We start from the raw sequence: 16692 nt of genomic DNA on the forward strand, positions 1-16692 counted from the left end.
TCGTCTGAATGAAGAATCTTGTAATCGTACCTCCAAATGACAATAGCTTTCTAGAAGAAGGTCAAAAGTTTCTAAATTAAGTAATGCAAATCATATCGGTCCAAGCACACGACCAACAAATATTGTTCACTTTAGCCCGTTACGTATAGTCGTGAGCCTCATGGTTTTAAAACACGTCTATTAGAGAGAGATTTTCGCACCTTTATAAGAAATATTTTGTTCCCTCTCCAACAGATGTGGGATTTCACAATCATCTCCCTTGAGGGCCCAACGTCCTCGCTGGTACACCGTCCGTCTCCACAACTTACCTTGAATACCAGGTTAAACGAGAAGAAAACAGTCCCCAAGATACAGTCTTCAGCCTTTCTTTTAATATCGTGCGAGTACCTACCTAGTCCAATTTCCACGCACTTCGACTAATACACTCAAACATGCATCATCTTTCACCCAAAATATGACAGAAACAGTACAGAAGCCCCAGAAAGGTAGAACTTTATTGTCATTTCAGTTAGGATCATAATAGCTACAAAGCCATGTTGGACGTGTAAAGTTTATCAGCATTACCATGGTAGACTGATAAATGCACACCTTCCTGGAGCAGCGAGTCCTCTCTATGCTGCCTGAGATTATTGTTCAACTGCCAAGACAAATCTGAACTTCATAAAGGTTCGAGTTCAACCTTCGTTTGGGTATTAGAATGAAAAATAAAACTGTGAATGTCGGTACGAGCAAGACCCGACGTATGCAGTTGAAATCAGCCTTCGCCTTTTTCAAGTGAGGATAATCACACCTACAGGAGATGATGATGACTGTAAGTCAAGACATATGCAAAATGGTACCCAGAAGAGTCCAATCCAGTTATATAAGGTTTGGATGCCGATGTCCCTCCAGTTCATGAGAGCTGGAGGGTGTACATACTCCATTTCGGAGGACCGTCTCTCCTGTGCGTTGTTTTTATTGTTTGAAAAGACGATAAAAACGACTGTTTAGACTATAATAGGTTAGCTTGAGTTTTCTGGTCTAATGATGAACATACATAACATTAGAGCCAAAAGTAGGAGCACAAGCTGAAACCGAAAAAAATGAACGAATCTAGGTAGTTCAGTTGATTTGAGCTGTAATCAGCCCAAGTCCAAGCCCAAGCCCATCGCTAATAGATGTTGTCCACTTTGGCTCGTTATGTATCGCCGTCAGCCTCACGGTTTTAAAACGCATCTGTTAGGGGAGAGGTTTCCACACCTTTATAAGGAATGTTCCGTTCTCCTCTCCAATTGATGTGGGATATCATATTTATCCCCCTTGGGGGCCCAGCATCCTCGCTGGCATACCACTCGGTATCTGGTTTTGATGCCATTTGTAACAGCCCAAGCTCAACGCTAGAAGATATTGTCCGCTTTAGCTCGTTACATATAGTCGTCAACCTCATAGTTTTAAAACGCATCTGTATGGGAGAGGTTTTCACACTCTTATAAAGAATGTTTCGTTCTCCTCCCCAACCGACGTGGGATCTCACAATCCACCCCCTTTGGAGCCCAGCTCTTTGCTAGCACACCGTTCGGTGTCTAGCTCTGAGCAATACATGTTAGTTGGATCAGTTTCATGAAATTCAAAACGAAAATTAGTTTAGTGGTTGGTATACTCCATTCAGTTGGCAATGTTGATTTTCAAATGTTCTTAAATCATTAGGTTAGTACAAAGTCAGTTTTGGCCAAAAAGCAAGATCAACCATCCCACTGATACTCCTCCACTAGAGCTCTAGGTTCAAACATATTCAATGAATTTCCTTCCATTTTCATACCAACAGCTTCTGTAGGCAAGATTTTTAAAACGCGTTTGCTAGGGAGAGGTTTCTACACCCTTTCAAAGAGTGCTTCGCTCTCCTCCCCAACTGACGTGGGATCTCACAATCCATCATCTTTTGGGGCCAGCGTCCTCGCTATCACTCGTTCCCATCTCCAATCGATGTGGGACTCCCCAATCCACCCCCTTTGGTGGCACCCGGGAGTCTTGGATACATAAATAATGAAAACTTCTACACTAATACAAGGCTTCTGGGATAGAATCCATAACAAAAACTATGCAAGCTTCAGTGGAATCAAGGCAATACTATACCATCAAGCAATAGATACTTCCAAAAAGGAAGCTAGAGTTATAAACAGAGTATGTATAAGTCTATTCCTTCTCAATCTGTATAGCTACTTTCCTAAGAAATAAATGCATCTCAGAACAGAACTTTGAAGTAAATGATACCTTGCAAAATGATGTCTCAAAATCTCAATCTAAACGACAGCATTTCTCTGCCAGACCTTTGCTTTCTCGGCATCAATAATGGATTCCACCAGCTTAACAGCACTCTCCAGCTTCCCTTCTGCATTCACAACCACATAATCAAAGTTGTTAACATGCTTGACTTCCTCTCTAGCTGTTGCAACTCTCACCATCAATGATTCTTTCGTCTCCGTCTTCCTATTGATCAACCTCTCCACTAGTTTAAGTTCATTCTCCGCCATTAAAAACACAAAAACAGCAGAATTCCCAAGAATTTTCCTCAATGTCTCAGCCCCTTGAATGTCAACTCTCAACACAATATCATACCCTTTGGCCATGAAGTCCCGGATTTGCCTTTTGGGAATGCCCTTGTAATCTCCATATACTAACGCGTATTCCAGAAGCTCGTTCCTCTCGATCAAGGCGAGAAACTCTTCCTTAGAGACGAAATAATAGTCTTTCCCATCTACTTCACCAGGTCGGATCGGTCGGCTTGTTGCTGTGACGACGAAATGGAGCCCTTCTCGGACCTCTCTCAATCGTTTAATCACAGCGTCCTTACCCACACCACTAGGGCCACTGATCACGATAATTAAGGGGCTCGGATTCGGCACCAATGGCTCCGAGCTAAACGAAGAACCAAGCGAAAACTCGAGGGATCGAAGCAATTCCGATCGGTCGACTTTGTCGGGCGGGGGAATGGTAGCGGAAATCGGTCTTCGGGCATCGCCCATTTCGGAAAGGGAGGAGAACAATCGTGGGGTTAGAGGGAATGATTGAATGGGTTTGGATTTGGGGAAATTGGGAAGGGAATTAGGGTTGTGGAATTTTGGGTGGAGCGTTGAAGAGCGGGAAAGAGAGGCGCCGAAGAATCTGGAAGACATGGCGAGAAGAACGGGAAGAACAGTCAGTATCCGATTCAATTCACACTTGAACAGCTCTGGGAAACGGAATTTCGCTCTCAGAATTGAAAAAAAAATTGAATCACCGCTGAAATTGCTATACAAATTTTCAGCTTCTGAAGTGCCCGACCGTATTGCGACTGTTAAACTGTTTTTTTTTTAATTATTATTAAATGTTGGTGTCAGAGTTTGGTTGTTCAGTTGTTTTTATTTTTTATAAAATTTAAATATTAGACATTTACAAGTCACACCAATCATTAATTTTAGTTACAAACATTAAATATTCTTAATTTTTTTTAATAATTTTAAAATAGGGATAGATTGAAACTCTGTTTTTAGGTCATTAGGCTGACTCGACAACAAAAAAAAATGTCAACCAGTAAACGGATTCGAATTTTTTTATTTTTTAAAAATTCATCTGAACTCAAACCTTCACAATTTAGGTAGAGTAGTCCAAGTTGATCAGGGTCTTCGGTCATATGAACACTCTTATTAATAATTTAAGATACAGACTCTTTATGCATGAATTTGATATCAAAATGAAGCCCCAATCATGTCGTCAACTCTTAAACTAATAGAACTAATTCCCTACTATTGTTTAACCACTTATCGATCACTTTTTTGATATTGGGTAAAGCTAAATTTGGGTTCGACACTGACATGTGAAGCCAGATTTTCATTATATCTTTAAAAATTAATATAATAGGTATAAGTTAGATGTGATCTACAATTTTATTTTTAATTACTATAATAATTTATTACACTTTTAAATTTGAAAAGGTCTTTTAAACATTTTAATTATTGTCCGAACTTCCCTCACATCACATCAATAATAGGTAAATCTTAGAAATAATCTAAGACAATTATATATAATTAATTAATTAATCATAATCAGGATTTCAGTCGTATGACAAGAGAGAGATTTTCGAGTTTGAAAATTCAATTATTATCACATTTATAAGCTCTTATAGGTCTAACCATATTTATGGGTCACATCAGCCCTTTCGTGAGAGATGTTTAAGAGACAAAGTCTCTTAAAATTAGGAGGTCTACTCGAGTCATAAGTTGAAAATTGGATCCTTAATAGCTAATGTGAGTATAACTTAATAGTCATATTTATAAGCCACACGATGATGAGCCCTCTCGTGGGGGAGGTTTAGGAGCCCGAGCCTTTTAGAATAAGAGGTATATTCGAGTCATAGATCGAAAATTGGAACCTCAATAATCACATTGATAAGTCACACAACGATGAAGTCTTCTACGAGAAATGTTCAAGAGCTAAAACCTCTTAGAATTACGAGGTCTACTCGAATCATAAGTCGAAAATTGGAACTTTTATGAATATAATTCAATAGTCACGTTTATAAGCCACACGATGATGAGATACTCAAGAGGCTCAGACGAGTATGAGACCTTTGCTGATGTCATCTGATCACTCACCTTCAATTATTTGGTAAGAACGGAAGGGGGAGATAAAAACCGAGGATCAACTATTAATTAATGAAAAACAAAACAATGATTAAATTAATTAATCATGTGTTAATCGAGAAACTTCATTGTAGATTCTGATGTTTATTAAAGCCAAAGCTCCATCTTGCATTTCCGTGTTTGGACATTGAATTGAACTTTCCAGGTTCATCGTCGTCCACCTGATTCTTGATTCTCCATTCATACCTCTTCCCCTTCAGCGTAAGAGTTTCTTCAAACGCTCCCGCCACCCAAATTCATGATCGTTGCCGCTGATTTTCGCTTCAAATTTTCAAAACCCATCTTCGATTCAAAGTTTTAACCTAACCCACTATTTCAATTCTGCCTTTTTGGTTCAGGGTGTAATCCAAAATTTCAGAAGATCGGTTGTTCTTAAGCTCTTGGTTGATGGGCACAATTAAACCGTTTAGGGAATCCTCTAAAGCCTCTTTGAATTCTTCTCATCCTCCGCCGGTGACTTCCTCTACCGCTCGATTCGAGACCGTTAATGTTTCGCATGATTTCAAGATCAATGGGTATTCCCTCAACAAAGGTATGGGAATTGGGAAATACATTACATCGGATACGTTTGTCGTCGGTGGGTACGAGTGGGCTATCTATTTCTATCCCGATGGTAAGAGTATGGAGGACAACGCGGCTTACGTCTCTATTTTCATAGCGCTTGTCAGCGATGGCGCCGATGTTAGGGCTCTTTTTGAATTGACGCTTTTCGATCAAAGTGGAAAGGGGAATCATAAGGTTCATAGCCATTTTGAAAGGAGGCTGGAGAGCGGTCCGTACACCCTCAAGTATCGTGGAAGCATGTGGTAATTATTTTGCTTATTCATTTGAATTGTTCTTGAATGAATGCTTATTTGCTCAAATTGTTCATAATTCTGATCATCCGCTTGTAAGCTGTGGAAGTATCAAAACAGCTTCGATTGAGATATAAAATGAGTAATGTTGACTGAGTTGATTCTAAGGCTCTACACTTGGACTATCACCAACAACGATGAAAATAGGTGGAGCTGATAAAACCATATAGAACACTTCAGTTAATCTTCAATTGCTGAAGATGTAAGATTAGTGGGAGGCTGCACGAAGAGGATCCGTAGTGAAACGTGAAGTAGTGCAAGGTGTTGGTTAAATTTCAAAACTATCAAGACTTAAGAAAGTTGTTCTTGAGAATTCCTGTTCCTCTTTATCTTCCAATTCTTGATTAGCAACAGGTGAGCCTTTTTCTTAGTATCCCTTAAGGGCGTGCTAGCATGCGACTTTGACTGGAAACCGTTGGATGCCAGGAGAAAAAGAAGAACAATGAATTAACAAATGATTCCACTACTTGCAAAGAATGTACCATTGAGGTTGTAAGCTAGAGGAGCATGACCCTTTGGATGGTATCACTAGAATTGATTTTCCCATTGATCATCATCCATGCGAAGGATTCGAGCATCCTATGTATTTTTACTTACAAATTTTAGTAAAAGAGATTGGGCTAATTATCAGCCTTGATGATGCCAATTGATCACATCATGGACTTTGAAGAAAAGGAACCTGAGGGATTGATTCGCTACCGTCGATTGTTGTTTGTTTGGCTTAGTAGTTAAAGAGGCAAGTTGGGAACCTAGATACCTTTTAAGTCATGGTACCTACTTAGAATGTTAAAATCTAACTGCCATAGGGTTTTATTGAGGAATTAGGCTAGGACCAAGGATGTACGTGAACCTGCACGCTCATGGTTATCATAGAAGAAATGAGATATCGAGACAACCATCCTTTCAGCCAAACTACTAGAAATATTGTTTTGCTTCATTTGCTAACGGTCTTCATGTATAGACTTTCCAACCACAAAGAAGTATCATCCTTCAATATATGACGGTGGCAGATATAGGTTTTTTTTTTTAAAAAAGTTAATGTGAAAACTTAACTTTCATTGAGTAAAAAATGAAGGAACCACGAATTAGAAGCCAAACTACAAGAACAGGCTCCTATCAAGATAAATAAGTCAAGCAAATAATTACGAAAAAGCCTAGAAACCGAAGTCCAGATAGAATCTAACAAGAGACCAAACATCGCAAGAACTCTCACGCCTTTTGAAGATTTTGTTGTTTCTCTTGACCCAAAGCTCCACAACATAGCACATTCACCCTTCTGCCACGAAATGGAGAATGAAATGCAATCTATGTTCTAAAGGTGGTAGATATAGAATGTAGTGCTATGTTTCGGGGAAGGTTCAGCATAGTATGTTTGTAGACTAGCTGGTTTAGATGGTTTATGGATTTAATGTTCTTTATGGATGTTAGTTGGTTTTTATTTCTGGTAGGACCATATCTCTATCTAATGAGTCCAATGGATTATTTGTGGATCTAAATGTTTCATTTAGACTATGTCAGTCATCTATGCCTTATTTATTTATTGAGTTTGGTGGATGAAAATATGTTTGTGGATTTGGGAATTCTCTCTCATCTTTCCATTGTGTTACGTTCGATCTGTACTATATTCTTAGGTCCCTTCAATTGCACGTTTTATGTTGATATGAATGTTCAATTGCACGATAGTATGAAGGCTGAAAAGGGGGATATCACTCGTGAATTTGCAGGGGTTATAAACGTTATTTCAAAAGAACGGTTCTGGAGTCGTCAGATTACCTTAAAGATGATTGCCTCTCATTTAAATGTGTTGTTGGGGTTGTTAAATCACAAACGGAGGGGCCTAAAATCTATTCTATAACAGCACCTCCCTCTGACATCGGTCAGCAATTTGGGAAGCTTTTGGAAAGTCGTAAGTGTGCGGATGTTAATTTTGAAGTAGATGGTGAAATATTTGCAGCACACAAATTGGTCATTGCAGCACGTTCACCTGTATTCAGGGCACAACTTTTTGGCCCATTGAAGGATAAGGATACTCGATGCATTAAGGTTGAGGACATTGAGGCTCCTGTATTTAAGGTTCTCTTTCTTTCTCACTCTATCTCTCACATACACAGGCAGATAGGTGCATTTAGTCACATGCAGAGCCTCAAGCATGTTATTGTGCTAAATTCCATGCACTACACTTCTCAGCGAGCAATAAATGCTTTATTTCAATATAGGGTGATAGGAGCCTTATGGAATGAACTTCATTTATAATTTATAATCTTTTTTCTGAACCAACTCTCAAGAGCTGTAATCGGGGATTCAAAGAACCTTTACCTGCGTAGCACGATAGTTTCTTTTAGGGGCAAACTTCACCCCTATAATGTGTGCCGAATCCTTGTAAACTGTTAATGTAAAACGTTACCACTGCCGATGGGGGAAGGGAAGGGAAGAACTTTGGATAAAGTATATTGCATAACTCTGAATTTCTTTTTTATTCGTTTCTTTTTATTATTGGAATCTGCAGGCATTACTTCATTTCATGTACTGGGACAATTTACCGGACATGCTTGAGCTTGTTGGTGCTAACTCTAGGTGGGCATCAACTTTGATGGCTCAACATCTTCTTGCAGCTGCAGATCGTTATGCATTAGACAGGCTTAAATTGCTTTGTGAGGCTAAACTCTGTGAAGACATCGCCATAAACACTGTGGCGACTACTTTAGCTTTAGCAGAGCAGCACCATTGTTTCCAATTAAAAGCTGCATGCCTCAGATTTATAGCCATGCCTGAAAATTTAAAAGGTATGCCCATGAAACTGGACTCGATTCTTACCGTTCATGCTCTTTGGTTTCTCCTCTCTGCTTCTTAGCCTCCATAGCTGTTGAGACGAGTAAAATGTGGTTGTCAATTTAGCATAAACTGAAAATCTCTTAGACTTACTGTCAAATGATATAGGCTGTTGGGTTAGTCCTTTTTTTCTATTTGCTGTTGAGCTGGGCTCCCGGCATGGTATTGTGACCAATATTTATCTGCAAATATAGACATGCCAGCTAGTTCTGTGGGCTGGATTGTTTGAAGTGATGGAGTTGGATTAAGGTCAGGTGACAGGTATATGGATGTTTTGGAGATGATTGGAGATGATTGAAGGTTTCATTGTGTAGCATTGTTTATTTCAAACATTTTGTTGATATTTTGGACTTTGCTCTTCTCCCAAAGGGAAGAACTCATAAGCACCTCCAACAAGGAGCTACCGTCCCTATCTCAAGCTCTACTCACGCCAATCAAGGTTCTCAGACGATTCCGAAGAAATTGAGCAAACTAGCTATCCCATAATAAGTGCTCAAGGGTCCCCTTCCAATGCCTCTTTTGCAGATAATGTACCATTGCAAACACGAAACGAAGGAATAATGCCTTCGGGAATGAACGGTATTCACGTTCTCATGTAAAACCTGCCATGCAAGCATCTTAATCTTCTCCTAGGGCACGCCTGAATGTTATGTGGGATAGAACAAAGACCCAACATTTTGCTTCTTTGTCAGACAGAGGCCTTTAGAAACCTAACGAAAGTGAAGGACTAGAGGAAGATAAACCTCAACTACTTGGCCGAGTTCATACATTCTTCCTTATTTTGCCTTTCCCTTCTNCGTTATTCATGTTCAAGCAAGTTTCAACAATACAATTGTGACTCTTACAGATGTACGGGGTCGGATAATTTCTTGGTCCTCTGCTAGTACTTGTGGATTCAAAGTTCCAAGAAGAGGAACACCCTTTGTTGCTCAAACCGCAGTAGGAAATGCTATTCGGACAGTAGCAGATTAAGGTATGTAACGAGCAAAAGTCATGATAAAGGGCCCTGGTCTTNAGGTTAAGGTGCTTGCATGCAGGTTTTTATATTGGTGTGTGAACACCTTGGATCATATCCAAAGGCATTCTTCCTTTGATTTGCTTCGGCAATGGCGCATTCTCCGCAGAAGACATGGGGAGGACCTTGAGCATTTGTTGTAGGATAACCTTGTTTGGGATGAGTGGAGCTTGAGAGTTGGAGAGGATAGGTTCAGGAGTGAAGCTATGAGCCTGAAGTTACGAGGCGAATAAGGCGGGGGCCAGCCAAAGAAGGTCAGTCGGACTCGGTTAGGACCCTTGATCCGGAGCTCAATCTGGTTCATGAGTAAAAGCAAGAAGGTTCCGGTTCAGTAGCGGATCATCCCGCGAGGATGGTAGCTGGTTGTTGGAGGAGGTGCTTATGAGTTCTCCCTATGGGGGAAGGGCAAATCTTGTGGCAAGCGTGCTTGCCTTTTTCAACAAAGATTTGGTTTCTAATAGCATTGGACTACAAAACGTAACCTTGTGTTTAGAACAATGATCACATGCTGTGGCTCATGATTCATTCAACGTCCTTTCTATTTTGTGAGATGCTGATAGTCTGTTAATGTTCATAAACCTTTTTCAACAAAGATTTGGTTACAAACATCACAAGTCTAAAAGAATTTTAGTAACTTTGCAGCCGTGATGCAATCGGACGGATTCGATTATCTCAAGGAAAGCTGCCCAGCTGTTCTTACTGAGCTACTGCAATATGTGGCAAGAGTGACCGAGCACAACGTCCTCGCTTCTGGATTCGGGAATATGACCTTTTTAGATGGCAGCGATCTGAATGGAAGACGTGTGAAGCAAAGGTTATATTGACCCGAACGATGAACGATGAACGATGGGAAGCAGCAAATGGCAAGGGAAACCATTGGCCTATTAGGATTACACAATTTTTTTTTCTTTTTCATGTATTCAATTCATGCTCTCTCTCTATTCTTGTATGAATTATAAATTAGTGTTCCTATTTTGTTGATGCTTTGTTTAAGTCAAATGAAGTAACATTGGCCAAGTCTGTGGTCTTGGAAGCCCCCNGAACAACAAGGAAAAAAAAAAAAAAAAAAAAAAGCACCTAACTCCGAGTCGGTGGGCCAAACACTATACACATTTATCTGCTCGTGGTGAACTTGAGCTGTTATATATATATATAGTTAAAGTTAAAACCCATAGCAAGAATCGGTTCACGTAGAAATGGACGTATTAGCTCACGTAAAAGTACGCGTAAAATACCAAAGGGCGTTATTCATGTTCAAGCAAGTTTCAACAATACAATTGTGACTGTTACANTTATATATATATATATATATATATATATATATATATATATATATAACAAGTAAATATAATATGGTCTATCTTTTTTTATTTTAAAAATAAAAAAATCAAATTTCAAATTAACATTATTCTTAAAATTCTCTAAGAATGTCAACGACTGAAAGGAACGTGGTCACCTATTTAAGATATTAAAATCTAACGAATTTCTCGATAATCCTATATTATAAGGTTGGGTAGTCATCTCTCTTGATACGTGTGACACTTGTTGGATGATGAAAATCTCACATCGGCTAATTTAGGGAATGATCATGGGTTTATAAACAAAGAATACTCTCTCCATTGGTATGAACCCTTTTGGGGAAACCCAAAGCAAAGCCACCAGAGCTTATGCTCAAGGTGGACAATATCATACCATTGTGGAGAGTTGTGTTCGTCTAACAACACCCAAGTAAAGGAGTATACGAACGAACCCAAACCACATTTGATAGTCTTAATATTGTGTAACTGAGTTCGAACACTCTAAAATATTAAATATTTTTTTTTTAAAAAAAGAAAGAAATGTCCTTTGAATAAAAATAAGGTCACACTTAGAATAGGAAAGAGACGTTCAAAAGTGCACATGAACTAGATTATATGTGTGGCTAGATCGTCGGCGACATTTATTTATTATACTATAAAGTCAAGTGTATAATATATTTAATTTCATATATGTCTTTTAAACTCATATCATTATTGATTATCATAATTATTTCTAAAAAAAAAAAAAAAAAAAACTTTATAAGAGTGCAAACCATCATTTCTCAAATGATTCGAACCCACTTGGCCATTCAATTTCAAACCCCCTTTAAATGCCTTCATCAATATCAAAACCCCACTCGATCCCATCCCAAAATTTAAAATTATTATATGGTCTGCTTCAGCTCGTTACGTGTCATATCCCACATTGGTTGGGGAGGAGAACAAACCACCATTTATAAAGGTCTGGAAACCTTCCCCTTCCCTTAGTAGACGCATTTTAAAGCTTTGAGGGAAAGTCCGAAAGGGCAAGCCCAAAGAGGACAATATCTGCTAGTGGTGGATCTGAGCTGTTACAAATGGTATCAGAGCCAGACACCGGACGCTGGGCCTTAAAGGGGGGTGGATTTGGGAGTGGTCCCACATCGATTGGAGGAAGGAAAGAGTGTCAGCGAGAACGCTGGCCCCGGGGGTGGATTGTGATGTCCTGCTAGCGGTGAATCTGGGTTGTTACATTACGTCGCTTACATACCATTCGGTGTCTAGCTCTGATATCATTAGTAACAAAAGTTTATATAAATAGGATTTCCACCTAATATTGGGATAAAAAAAAAAATCCAACATCTATGAATATAATGGCTTTAATTATATGTTTGACTAAAGTAAGTTGGTAGCAAGGATTATGATTATTAGTGGTATAAGATAATGTTAAATAATTTCATTTCCTAATCATTACTGGGCCCATCGCACGTGCTCATCCCATTTTCATTTTCATGTTTTCATATTTATTTTATTATATGGTTAAAACTATAGGTCAAAGATTATAATTTTTTTAGTATATGATATTGAGATAATTATTCAATCATTTAATCAAAGTGACCCACTAAGCTTGTTTAAAGCTGGAAAAGAATAAGAAATATCACTAAAAAAGAAAGAAAAGACAGTTCTTGTTAAATGATGTTTCCATTAAAGAATGGTGGGGTCCACAAGAACTAAATTTTAATTGTTCATTATAATTAAGATTAGTTTATTAATTATATGTAAATAATTAAGGATTACAAACTAATTATCGAATCTAATGTGGTTTCTACTAATGTTATAGTGCAAAGAGAATAAAGTATTATGAATATATAAATTATTTAAAATATTAATTGTCAATCAAATTTGTGGGACTTTACATTTAAATATTTTTGTTCGGTTCCAAGATGCCTCTCTCAACTTTCTGTCACTCAACAAAATTGGAAATCCACAAAATAATTTTAAAAAGTTTCGACGCTCGAGTAAAAGATGGAAATTGAGATATTATTCGAATAAAAGTGATAACGGGTCTGCTTTTGTTTCTGTCTGTACCTGTGCTCGCCTAAAAAATCAGTTTGAGAAATGATGGGTCGGTTGTGGGAGGTAGGGATTCGTATCAGGTTGAAATGACGTTGTTAGTGTGGTACCTTTAAGACAACTCTCAACCCTGTAAAGAGAGGTAATCTACCTGTGGTCGCCTAAAAAATCAGCTTGAGAAATGATGGGTCAGTTGTGGGAGGTAGAGATTCGTATCAGATTGGAATGACACTGTTAGTGTGGTACTTCTAGAACTGGCAGCTCTCGACCCTGTAAAGAGAGGTAATCCACTTGTGCTCGCCTAAAAAATCAGCTTGAGAAATGATGGGTTGGTTGTGGTAGGTAGGGATTCATATCAGGTTGGAATGACGCTGTTAGTGTGGTACCTCTGGGACGGCAGCTCTCGACCCTATAAAGAGAGGTAATCCACTTGTGCTTGCCTAAAAATCAGCTTGAGAAATGATGGGTCGGTTGTGGGAGGTAGGGATTCGTATCAAGTTGGAATGACGTTGTTAGTGTGGTACCTCTAGGACTAGCAACTCTCGACCCTGTAAAGAGAGTTAATCCACCTGTGCTCGCCTAAAAAATCAGCTTGAGAAATGATGAGTCGGTTGTGGGAGGTAGGGATCCGTATCAGGTTGGAATGATGCTGTTAGTGTGGTACCTCTAGGACTGGCAACTCTCAACCCTGTAAAGAGAGGTAATCTACCTATGCTCACCTAAAAAGTCAGCTTGAGAAATGATGGGTCGGTTGTGGGAGGTAGGGATTCGTATCAGGTTGGAATGACGATGTTAGTGTGTACCTCCAGGACTGGCAGCCCTCGACCCTTTAAAGAGAGGTAAACGAATGCTCTTCAAATTGGTATCACAACCCTAGTAAGTTCCTGCCACCTATGTTGCTTCCCCTACGGATAGGCGATTAACAGATACTCGTGCTTTTAAAGATACGATGGTTAAAAAATGTTTAAAAGAACGGTCAAACTTTTTAACTCATTTAGCTTGAAGCAATCCTCCTATACGGGGTGATTTCTCGAGCATGTACTAGAAAACGTGCGAATAATAACAAAACATTTTCATAAAAAAATTCGTTAACATCTATATTAAAAATGGTTTTTATTTTAATTTTTATGTGATTAGTGAGGGTTTAATATTTATATTAATATGTATATTAATTAAATTAATAACTAATGTCTCTTCACTAAAATCAGATTAATTAAAATAAACAAAAACAGGAGCATCCTAAACCACTATAAATGAAAATTTGTTTTTGCCCACTGCTTTTGCCAAAAACAACTAGCCCCCACCCATTTTTTTAAATACCAATAAATAAATAAATAAATAAATATATATATATATATTAAAAAAAATAATTTCTTAATTTTTAATTGGGAATATTATAATTTATTTTTAAATATATTATTTTCAAAACTTAATAATATTAAGTTCAAATTTTATTTAGGGTTTCAAATTCTTCTAGATTTGTTTTTTTTTTTATTTATAAAATAAATCGAATATTTACTACTATTAATCATGATTATATTTGGTGTAATCATTTTATTATTATTCTCTTACACTAATGGTTGATTACTATTAATGCCATTTTCTTTTTTATTTTTATATATATTTATAATTAATAAGGTATTATAATTATTTGTGTTGGTTAAGTAGGCAACGTGACCATGTTACCATCGATACAATTGTAACAGCTCAATCTCATATCTTTTTTGAGCTTTTATACCCTTATAAAGAATGGTTTGTTCCCCTCTTCAACCGATGTACAATATCACAATTAATTGGAGAGGGAAATGAGTGCTCGGAAGCTGGGTCCTAAATGGGGTGGATTGTGAAATAACACATGGGTTAGAGAGAAAACAGACAATATTTATTAGTGTTGGGCTTGAGCTGTTATGAGACTATAACATTAGAGACACTGTATGTTGAATTTGAAACTACTGTATTTATATCTGCTAAGGAAGGTTTGAATCTTTTTCTTCGACAATATCATGTTATGACATGAGATTGAATTTGACCGATAAAGATGCTTTCGTTATTTTAAATTGAAGCGATGAGAGATTATGTCCGTACCAAAGTCAACCGGGGAGATATTTGGAATAAGAGGTGTGTTGGAGAGGTGTGTTGGGCAGGCATAAATACCAAGTGTAGTCCATTAGGATTGAGGCAAGTGAGGGTCTAAGAGAGTGGTAGAAGGAAGATAATGATGTTCATCATTGTCTAAGAAACCCACAAAACTCCCAATTTCATAAGCTAAGCTCTTTCATTTACTCTCCAACCACCCGACAAACCATAACACTCGAGGCTTCTCTCTCAGGTACTGTCGCTAAAATGTGTAAAAACAAGATTATAATCAAAATAAATGAAATGGGTCGATTAAATTTGTCGTTTTTTCATCTGGGTTTGGTTTTTTTTTAACAGGGTATTTGATGAATATGGCATTGTCGTTGTCCTCTGCCGTCGGCAAGCAAGTTCAACCACTGGTGGGGAATTTTCAGGGGAGTTTCAGTATGGAGCAGTTTTTCCGGCGGAAAGAGAAGGTGGTTATTGTAATGGGAGCCACCGGAACGGGAAAATCTCGGTTGGCAATTGACTTAGCCACTCGATTTCCGGCGGAAATTGTGAACTCCGACAAGATTCAAGCGTACGAAGGGTTGGATGTTGTGACAAACAAAGTCACCGATGAAGAACGCCGGGGAGTTTCTCACCATTTGTTGGGCTCAATTGACCCGAATTCAAATTTCTCTTCTCATGATTTTACATATCATGCCTCTGTTGCTATTGAATCCATTTTGGCTCGTGATCGTCTCCCGATTGTCGCCGGTGGCTCCAATTCTTACATTGAAGCTCTGGTTGATGATTGGGCAGAGTCTCGATTTCGATATGAGTTTTGTTTTTTGTGGGTCGATGTGTCCTTGCCGATTCTTCAAAAGTTTGTTTCCAACCGTGTTGATCGGATGGTCGACGGTGGATTCGTCAGTGAAGTTAGGGAATTTTTTGATCCAGAAGGGGATTATTCTCGTGGAATTAAACGAGCTATCGGAGTACCGGAATTACACGACTATTTGAGAGCAGAACGCGACGAAGCTGATGAAAGAACTTTGACAATTCTTCTTGAATTAGCCATTTCCAAGATTAAAGACAATACATGCCAATTGGCCCTCCGGCAACTACAGAAGATTCGCCGCCTTCGTAATAAACGGAATTGGAATCTCCGGCGACTTGATGCCACCGGAGCGTTTTTGACCGACGGTGGGAACGCCAATGACGCATGGGATAAATTCGTTCTTCAACCGAGCTTGAGGATCGTTGACCAATTCCTCTCCGACGATGGCCGCCTTATCACCACTCCCATTGTCTCGCCGGAGGCGGCCCCTCTCGTCGCCGCCGTCAGTCGTTGAAAGTAAGAAAAAAAGTCAACCCCACAGAATCAACGCGGTTTGCGCCGCTCAGCATGCCACGTGGCAAGCTTATGATTTTACGTTTTTTTTTTAAAAATAATTTTGGTTTTTTCCTTTTTTTGGGTTTCGGTAATTTTAAAAGAACAACACAAAAAGGAAAGTTTTTAATAACTTTCGAAAGCAAAAAATTACCACTTGGGACTGACAAACGTTACTGTCAGGTCGTTAAGTACTTAAAATTGGCGGCCGTACGGATAAGGATTATATATTTTTAAAAGGAAAATAATAAATCTCGGCCGGATTTTAAAAGTTAAAAAATAATTTTTTCTTAAAAAAAGGAAAAATAAATTGGATAATCTTGTGTGATGCGGCTACATCAGCTTCAATGCACTTGTCTTGTTGGCACTTTATCATTGGGTGGTTTTGAGAAGTAGGACCCACTTACCCCCACCCCCGTGTGTATTAAAAGCCTCTTCGTATGGAGTTTTTGGTCTTTTCACTCCGCTTTGTGTATCTGTGGAAACGAATGAGCTGTATTTTTGTTTATACATCAATATATATATCATATCATTT

General features: G+C 38.5%; 3 protein-coding genes across 4 annotated transcripts; 2 read left to right on the forward strand and 1 right to left on the reverse strand.

The window, feature by feature from the left end:
• Positions 1-467: 467 nt before the first annotated feature.
• Positions 468-3296, reverse strand: LOC111789669 (guanylate kinase 3, chloroplastic). Its single transcript, XM_023670310.1, has 2 exons — positions 2251-3296; positions 468-790 (listed from the first exon to the last, which is right to left on the reverse strand). The coding sequence occupies exon 1, from the start codon at positions 3150-3152 to the stop codon at positions 2280-2282; it is 873 nt and encodes a 290-aa protein (XP_023526078.1). The 5' UTR covers positions 3153-3296; the 3' UTR covers positions 468-790; positions 2251-2279.
• A 1454-nt stretch (positions 3297-4750) lies between these two features.
• Positions 4751-10392, forward strand: LOC111789667 (BTB/POZ and MATH domain-containing protein 2-like). 2 transcript variants are annotated; one of them, XM_023670307.1, is made up of 5 exons: positions 4751-4859; positions 4997-5464; positions 7237-7585; positions 8019-8295; positions 9999-10392. In XM_023670307.1, the coding sequence occupies exons 2-5, from the start codon at positions 5046-5048 to the stop codon at positions 10178-10180; spliced, it is 1227 nt and encodes a 408-aa protein (XP_023526075.1). In that variant the 5' UTR covers positions 4751-4859; positions 4997-5045; the 3' UTR covers positions 10181-10392. The 2 variants fall into 2 exon arrangements, with proteins under 2 accessions (XP_023526075.1, XP_023526076.1); XM_023670308.1 differs by having other exon boundaries at positions 4757-5464; positions 9988-10091.
• Positions 10393-14901: 4509 nt separating this feature from the next.
• LOC111790042 (adenylate isopentenyltransferase 5, chloroplastic-like) lies at positions 14902-16208 on the forward strand. The gene is made up of 2 exons (XM_023670819.1): positions 14902-15035; positions 15140-16208. Exon 2 carries the CDS (start codon positions 15148-15150, stop codon positions 16117-16119), a length of 972 nt encoding a protein of 323 aa, XP_023526587.1. The 5' UTR covers positions 14902-15035; positions 15140-15147; the 3' UTR covers positions 16120-16208.
• Positions 16209-16692: the final 484 nt, after the last annotated feature.

Source organism: Cucurbita pepo, chromosome LG03, assembly GCF_002806865.2.
Source record: "Cucurbita pepo subsp. pepo cultivar mu-cu-16 chromosome LG03, ASM280686v2, whole genome shotgun sequence".
Taxonomy (NCBI): Eukaryota; Viridiplantae; Streptophyta; class Magnoliopsida; order Cucurbitales; family Cucurbitaceae; genus Cucurbita; species Cucurbita pepo.